The sequence below is a fragment of the Cryptotermes secundus genome, unplaced genomic scaffold (assembly GCF_002891405.2).
Source record: "Cryptotermes secundus unplaced genomic scaffold, Csec_1.0 scaffold885, whole genome shotgun sequence".
Taxonomy (NCBI): domain Eukaryota; kingdom Metazoa; phylum Arthropoda; class Insecta; order Blattodea; family Kalotermitidae; genus Cryptotermes; species Cryptotermes secundus.
The window spans coordinates 281,075-290,133 of NW_019731235.1; the positions used below are offsets into that span (position 1 = coordinate 281,075).

Consider the following 9,059-nt stretch of genomic DNA (forward strand, 5'->3'; position numbering starts at 1 on the left):
CACTCGGCACGGCGGCCACTGATTGGCCTGTTGTAGCCTGCCCCGGGTGATTATGATGATGGAGAATTTGGTGGAATGAATATTGACAGGGGAAACCGAAGTACTTGGAGAAAACCCGCCCCAGCGCCACTTTTTCCACCACAAATCCCACTTGACCAGACCCCGGGATCGAACCCGGGCCGCCGCTGTGGAAAGCCAGCAACTAACCGCTTGAGCTATGGCGCGGCCACTGGTAGACAATTAGGTGGTCAAGAAGTTCCCCGCCTTTTACGGAACCCGAAGACTCACTGTCGCATTCTCAAGAGGACATTAATCGGCCCTATGCCGAGCTAGGTAAATCCATCCTATTTATTTCGGATCCATATCAATATTATCTTCCCTTCAGGTTTTCAGATTGAAATTTTCATGCATTCTCATATTTTCCATGCGTGTTTCACATTCACTGTATCTTCCTTGAGATGATCGCAAGAATAACGTTTGAGGAAGAGAAGAAATCCCAAATGCACCTAATGTACACTTATCTCTGTCGTTTGCTACTTCCAGCCTCTTCTATTCAAATATTCTCCTGAGAACGTTGTTTCCAAACTACCTCAGTCTGTGCCCTTTCATTAAGATAACATACATCCATATAAACAAAAGGCAAAATTACATTTATTCTTATTTTGTTTAATCTTCAGTTTTTCATTTAGGAACTGGAAATATACTACTTTCTAAAATAAACAGCAGCAAGCATTCCCAGAATTTAATCTTCTCTAAACTTGTTAGAGAATGCAATTTTCTTTTCGATTTGTCAATCTCTTGCCCCAACATTTGAAAGCTGACACTTTTCAAATAATGTATGATTCTGAACAAATGAAAATCCCCGGAAATGCTAGATTTACGTTTTTTGCACTACCATCCATTGTGTTACTCGGAGTGTAAACAGAAGCAATTTGAACAGAAAGTCACTACATTGACTTTACAATACTGAGCGAGAAAGACAGCACGTGTTTGTTTACGTCGGCAAAAATTAAATTTTATTACTTTGTAAATACTAATTCTAACACAACATTGAGTGACAAAAATGTTTTTTTTAACCGCTAGTTGAATATTACTTATTTACAGGATAACATTTTGACGCATATTTTCCGATCGATTCCAATCTAAAATTTATTGGACAAAGCAAACGACGATCCAGAAACAGGCCTAACGTCATGATGGAATGCGATGAAAATTTAAAATAAAACACCCTGACTTTTATAAAAGGGACTAACTATAGTGAACGAGAAAGAAGCCCAGGACTCAAGTCACCAGTGGACCAGCTAGAGTGTATTTTGTTTTGAGGTTCTCACAGTGACTATTTTAAAGACTGTATTTTGGAATGTAACGCCATGTACTCCGGTAAAGTTAACCGACGTTTCAGATGGACTGCCTTCACATTCAGAGTCGAAAAGTAAGCCAAACAAGAAATTATCAAGAAGTAGGCGGCAAGTAGAACGTTGTTTTATGCTATGTAATGCATTTGACTAGTTTAGAAATCTACTTTCTGATGTCAAAATTTATCGTGTCAGTATATCCCCCTAAGGATTTCAGTCTATCACAGTCTGACAGTGATTCTATATAGAGGCTACTGCACTGCTAACTTCACGAAACTCAGTGGAAGTAAAACATGTGCTGACCAAGACTGCTTATCTTAATTATATTTTATAATGGCACTTTCTTATTTATTAAAATATTACTTATATGTGAAATAAATTTGTATATAACTCTTTTTCTCACCTCATAAAGACAAAGTAATTGCACCAATTAAGTAATAATAATTCAATTAAATTCCTTATCTCAAGTAAACCAAGTGGGACTGAAATTAAATAAGACACAACAGATGTTGGTCTATGCCGATGATGTGAATCTACTGGGTGATAATATAGATACCATAAAGAAAGACACACAGACTTCAATTGACGCTAGTATGGAGGTTGCTCTAGAAGTAAACACGAAGAACAGTAAGCATATGTTGTTATCTCGTCACCAAAATGCAGAGCAAAATCATAATATAAAGATAGGTAACAGATGTTTTGAAAAAGTGGCACAGTTCAGATATTTGGGAACGACGATAACAAATCAAAACTCATTTAGGAGGAAATTAAGAAGAGATTGAACTCGGGTAGTGCTTGCTACCATTCAGTTCAGAAACTTTTGTCTTCGAGTCTGCGGTCTAAAAACATAAAAATCAGAATATACAAAGCTATAATTTTGCCTGCGGTTCTGTATGGGTGTGAAACTTGGTCTGAAGGTGTTTGAGAACAAGGTGTTGAGAATATTTGTACCGAAGAGAGATGAAGTGACAGGGGATTGGAAAAAAACTGCATAATGAGGAGCTTCATAAGTTGTTCTCTTTTCCACGTATAATTAGAATGATCAAGAGTCAAAGAGAATGAGGTGGGCAGGGCATGTAGCATGAATGAGGGAGAGGAGACATGTATATAGGATATTGGTGGGAAAGCCAGAAGGAAGGAGACCACTGAGAAGATCAAGACGTGGGTAGATGGACAATATTAAAATGGATCTTAGAGGGAGAGGTTGGGATAGATTGGATTGATCTGGCTCAGGATAGGGACCAGTGGAGGTCTCTTGTGAACACGGTCATGAATCTTCGGGTTCCATAAAACGCTGGGAAGTTCTTGAGCAGCTTCTCAAGGAGGGCTCAGCTCCATGAGCGAGTTAGTGATTTAAGTGCTGAGTTCAACCGGCAATGACCAATTAGAGTCAATAATAATACTAATAATAATAATTTAAAGGATACAAATTGCCTTATTTTGTCTTTTGTGTACAATAAGTTTTGTTTCTTTAACTTGTACTTATTTTGTAATTGGCCTTTGGCCTGCTAAATCAGCACCTAAGTAAATAAATAATTGAATTATTACAGCAGATCATGATGTACGTGTATAATGACATCAAAGTTCTCGCTAGTAATGCTGGTCCTACTTCGAACGACGGCATATAGAATCGCCTACGCAAGGTTCTGCAAAACGCAGTATAACGTTCAAGGCTCCGCAAACTGAAAAAGGTTCGGAACCCTTCTGTACTCCTCAGCGTTCATACCGACCATGGGGTTCACGAAGCCTCCTATCCTATTGTTGCCTGCGACTCTTTCCCCGGGGGTTCCGCAGCCGGTGCATGAAGCTAACCACTCGCTTCAACCAAGAGCCGATGTCAAGAATTATGGAGCCATACCTCCATTCCCCCATACGTCTTAATGACGTGGTGTTTAGTCAGTAAAGCACAGGGAGTTTACTTTGAATGCGTAATGGGTAAACCTAGACTGGCCCTTGCACGGCGACCTTCAGTGATCGTTTATGCTTTATGCATCTGCTGGGAGTTCACATTTAACCTTTACCTGCTCCTCAGTATATGAAGCGTAAAAATATTTCCGCTTTTAAGATCTGAAGGTTTCTCAGCGGTGAGCATTCATATTGCAGTATTATGGATTATGGAACGGTACTGGGTACCGATGTTTCGGAGTAACATGCTGTTTCCACCTTCGAGATACAAGCAATTCAAGTTGCGAAAGTAGTTGGTTCTATGGACATTGGGGAAGACACGGGTTACGGAGGATAGAACACTCAATCACAGCCATCAGTGGGGAAAAAGGAGAAGCGACCCCACGGGTAGGCTGAATTATCTAACAAACAATTAAGTGTCATAACTCAGAAGACCACAATATTAATCATCCTACTTGAGCTACTAAACTTCGTCATTGTGTTTTGTTCCTTTCCCTTCTTCATTTTAGAAGAGAATAAATCATATTTTTCCAACTCATTAGCGCCAATGAAAAGTCAAACCTGTGTCTTTTTTTTTTTTTTCCAGATAAATACACCATGTCAACCATGAATTTTAGTTGGCATTCCCCATCCCTAAGCTTGCCAAGTGACTTTGGGGATGGTTATCGACTACCTAAGTACGTCGTCTCCTTCACTACGGAAGACAAAAACCAGATCATACACTATGGAGAAGGTAGTCGGATACAAAGTGGACAGAATACTACAATGTTTGAGAAATTATTTTGCCTTTCACATCACATTAGTGATCAGTTACTATTTGTTTTGTGTTAATAAAAGGATGACTTTGAACACCACCTACTAGTTTTGTCATATTTATCGAATTATCCGCTGCCCACAAGCAAGGGGACTAATTTACGTGTCCTACTTGGACTATTTCAGTAAAAATCAGTGTAACAGATCTATGCTACATTTGTTAGGCCATTTTGGTTTTGCTCTGCTCTTAGTCATATTTTCGGGACTTTACTTAAGGCCAAACTTTGACTCATTTCGGGTCACTTGACAAAATCTGGAACTCCATATACTGGAAACTTTACTGAAGGGCCTAGATGAACTTTATCTCGAGTCTCTGACAGATTTTGGGTAAGCTCAAAGTTACACACTCCTATTATAAGATAGTACTAAGCGTGAATTTAAATTCACTTCAATGCATTTTAAGTGTCTCTTCTCTTATATGCCAAAAATACATTTTAGGGTTTATCTCATTAAGAATTAATTAGAAATATGTTTTAAATAAAAGCTATGAAGATCCATAAAATAAACGTGTTATGTGAAACTTATATATTTGGTCCTAACCAGATGAATGACACAAACTCTGCTTAGCTTAAAAGAATGCAAGGTGATTCTAATTATTGTCGGTGTTCCTGTGGCCTATGAACGTAAACCCCAACAATAATTTAGAATCAACCTGTATATAAAACAAGATGAACAGAAATAATACTTCTGACTTCTTTTGTCACAGGCAATCACTCCACTGCTAGAATGCACATAATAATGAGGAGGGAGTTGCGAAGTTACTTGCTGGAGAGCTATTTGCCAAGTTCGCTGTTTGTCATTATGTCTTGGGGAAGCTTTGTGGTGATTCCTGACATGGTGCCTGGCAGAATGGTTCTCCTAGTCACTACACTTCTCTCTCTTGTCACCATGTTTGACACAGTAAGGTGAATATGCTTACTGTAACTCATAATCAGCAACACCACAAGGGTTCTGCAGCTGATATGACTCAACAGGTTGCTACTGATAAAAAAGCACAAATAAATATCTCACTGGCCAGTCTTCTTATAAGTGTACAGTGAACAAAGCTTTAACAAACTAATTTGTTTAAAATAGGACTATATTCAATTTTAATTTAGAACAAATTCCCGCTCAAAAGTTATATTATGAAAATATTTAGGTACAAAAGTAAGAAAAAATATATATCTTGAGGTATTTAATGTATATGTGAGATATTTGATTCTTATATTACTTGACTACTGGAATATTTTTAATCCGTATATGTTACTATAGACTAGACAACAGGGAAAGCTGTGCAGGTGCAAATCTGACTATGGGTTGGTTGATGTAAAGCATTCTCCAAAACACCAGTGTTTTGTTTACAGTACTAACCAACTACAGCAGAAAACCATAGTACCTGAGAAATAAAATAACTGTTATTAAAAGGATGCAGCATATCAGTAACTAGGGTAGAGGGAAGTAGTTATGCACTTCAGGAAAGCATGGCATTTGGGACAAATTATTTCAAACATAAACAAACATTTTGTTCACAGAAATAACTCGCCAAATGCACTGGAACTAAAATGCATTGAAGTATGGCTCATATCCTGCACACTGTTCGTGTTCTTTGCATTGCTGGAATATTTTGTTGTGCTGTTTGGAATACGTTATGACAAGTACTGGCGCCACAAGAAACAAGACTTGGAGCGGATAAATGCAACAACTTGGGAACGCCCCAATGAAAATGCTCATCCAACATTAGCAGCAGTAGCAGCAGCTGCTACTGCTGCTGCAGCTAGTAATAACATCAACACTACCAATCACCATCGACCCACACAATTACCTCCATTGCTGCATCATCGTGTCAGTAACAACAGAGTGGATAACTTACGGTTATTTGGGGGCAACAGTAAAATTATGCCCCAGGAAGAGACACAGGATCACCACGCAAAAGAGATGACCTCACCTCGAACAACAGTAATTAGGGTAAGTTCTAATGACAGCAATACAATACCATTAATTGCACTTTATCAGTTTTCTAAGCAAGCGACTCATAATTTCAAAGCATGCATTGTGATATCTCTAGTATCATTAACTTTGCAACACTAGATTCCTATATTTAATAAATTAACATGAGGTTACGTAGGATATAAAATCGCAATTATCATGTATGAAAAACATGTCTTCAAATTAGAACATGTTCTTCCACCCCAGTTTACGTCTGTCCGTGATAAGGTACACTACACAATGTAATGCGTTTGAAATCTTATCACTTACTGTGAATGGTACAGACGAAAATCTTATGTTCATATTTATAATGAATTTCACTTATATGCACATAACTATCTCGATAATTTTCACCTTATCATGTAAATATGCTTCCATCTTATGTCTGGTTTGTTCTATTGCAGTTATGTGTATTTATAACACATCTTATATTTCTAATCTACACAAGTTTTATTCTATGTTGTAATGACATGACGCTTTCCATCAGTAAAGTCTGTGAAGTTTCCCGTATAACATTCAATGTTATTACGTTACGAGCAGTCATATCTTCATTACAGTATGTCAAACAAGTGTAACAATTCTGCAGAGGGCTGGCTACAAAAGAATAAATAAATATACTTTAAAGGAGCAAGGCAGAGATACATAATTAATCATTTCAATTGGCTACATGTACAGCCTTCTATCCAGCTGGCAGGGGGGGCTCTTTCTAGGNACCGCAGAACGGATGCAGTCGCGGGGAGGAGTTGCAACACTCCCCGCGACTGCATCCGTTCTGCGGTGGTATGACTCACGGCAAATTGCAGCCGCGGCGCGCACTTGATTGTACGCACTGTATATTCCCATGCTTAAAAACATTAAACTTGGAAAAATTGGAGATCCTCTTACATTCAGGCCTATAAAGTGTTACAGTTTTGTTTCATTTAATACCATTCTGCAAACTATTGCAGAAATAACAGGATGGTTATAAGGTAAAGCTATCCCTGTAACAGGCTGTGGAAGCCCACAGGTTTGTGAAACACTTGAGGCTCCCACATTTCCTATAAAATTGGCTCACAGATGATAAGGCTGTCAGCCATATGTACCGCCCCCCCTTTCCCCAGGAAGATTCCTTGTACTCATTTCTGTTAAAGGCTGACTTGACCCCATGGCCATAGTGCAACAGGAAGAATTATGTATGGCTTCAACGGAGTTAGAAAGAATGTGGGGGAGACTATCACAGCTTTTTTTGAGGCTGTTATCTCTGTCATTGCCTAGACAACCAGACAACCAGAATCTCAGTCTGCACACATTGCCTCCAGCGAACATCTGAACTGGGACCTCACAGCCACAAACCAACAGTGCTCACAACTACGTCATGAACGACACGTTCAATACAATGATTTGTATTATAAATGTGAAACTTCAACTTCTCATTCCACGAAGGCCTTCACGACACGGTGATAAACTCAGGGCCAAATTTTATTTTAATGTCATTAGCTGCTTCCGAATTGTAATGAAAACGTAATACATTATTATTTTAATCAAAAGATTCCCTGCTATTCAGATTGTAATGCTGTAGGCAAAATTTGGAGTCTCCAGAATTAGCTGACCAAAAATTCTGCTACAGATTCTTTGAAATTCTTTATTGTATGTGAGAGCGTATCATACACAGTCACATATTTGTATAAGGAATATGAAATATGTATGGTGTGTCTGTTTATTATAGGATCAACATGCTGCTGGCGGTGAGGGGCCAGAACCACTGGCCAGACGGAAGTTCCGGATGGTAGCCGAATATGTGGTTCTCTACTGTGGTTCACAACGGGGAATGGTGGATCAGGTTTCCTTAGTGCTTTTTCCTATTTGCTTCATGCTTTTCACAATTATATATTGGATATCATATGTGAGTGAATCCAGAATACGTGCAAATGTCTGACCAGAGATTTTCAGACGCTATAGAATACAATCAGTTCATTTCCACCACTACAAGAAGAGTCTGAATTATGGTCTACCATAGGATCAGTGAGATGTGTGCAATGAATGCATATGCCAGGATCCATCAGTGAACTAGGAGAACAGTGTTATATAGTGGGTTCTGTGCAAAGCAGATGACACCTCAATCACTTCTATTACAAGAGTGAAACTCTAAAAAAGAATGCATTGTTCAGAAATAATACGGTTGTTTAAAAGAACAGCCATTCAAGTTTTAAAATGTAATAACGTAATCAAACTCATTTTATAACATTTAAAACTCTTCTACATTTCAATGAGAATTTTCTCTTAGCAATTTTATAATCATCTCTGAAATCAAAGCTTGAATGTGCATCTAATAGGGTTCTAACAAATGAGTTTCCTTAAATTCATCTGAGCTACAGTATTTTTCCCAGTAAACATTAATGTCAATTTAGCATTTGAAAAATATTTTCTATTATCTTACAGCATAATGTAGATCATTATAGAAGACACAACCATCACAGAAGTTATCGTGTAACAATCCATACTGTGCCTTCTTTGGACACTAATTTTAAGGGACTTCTTGAGCACCACAGCAAACAGATACTGTAGCATTATAATTATCTTAATAACTTGTTAATTACTGTTGTAAATACCATCAAGTGCCAAACCTACTAGTACAAATCCTACTGTACTCAATTTAGATGTATATGCAGCCATTAGGCTGTTCACAGCAAACATTTAGGAAGGAGGCTCCACACTTTTGTCAGTAGAAGTACTGACATCCCCATATAAAAACAATACTGATAACACCAACAGATGCAGAATGTACAAAGACACACACTTCAATAAGCAAGTGTCAACAGAAAGGAGCTACAACTTTTTCCTTGATGAATGTGTGATACAGATCTACAGATCTATACTCGTAATGTAGACTCTCACTTTCACTTCCTTCCTATTATGGCTAGATTGATAAGTGTACTGGTAAGAAAAGGAGAATGGTATGGTATTGTACAAGTAAAAGTAAAGCTATTTCTGTAACAGGCCATGAAGGCCCATAGGGTTCTGAGACATTGAGGCCCCCACATT

At 38.2% G+C, this 9,059-nt stretch overlaps 1 protein-coding gene across 1 annotated transcript in view; it reads left to right on the top strand.

The window, feature by feature from the left end:
* LOC111866613 (glycine receptor subunit alpha-4) overlaps window positions 1-9,059 on the top strand; it is an 87,623-nt gene extending 78,564 nt beyond the window's left edge. The window contains exons 6-9 of the mRNA XM_023855734.2: window positions 3,847-3,993; window positions 4,780-4,978; window positions 5,585-6,017; window positions 7,744-9,059. Of these exons, the coding sequence (XP_023711502.1) occupies window positions 3,847-3,993; window positions 4,780-4,978; window positions 5,585-6,017; window positions 7,744-7,953 (989 nt within the window). The 3' untranslated portion in view covers window positions 7,954-9,059. The remainder of the gene's footprint in view (window positions 1-3,846; window positions 3,994-4,779; window positions 4,979-5,584; window positions 6,018-7,743) is intronic.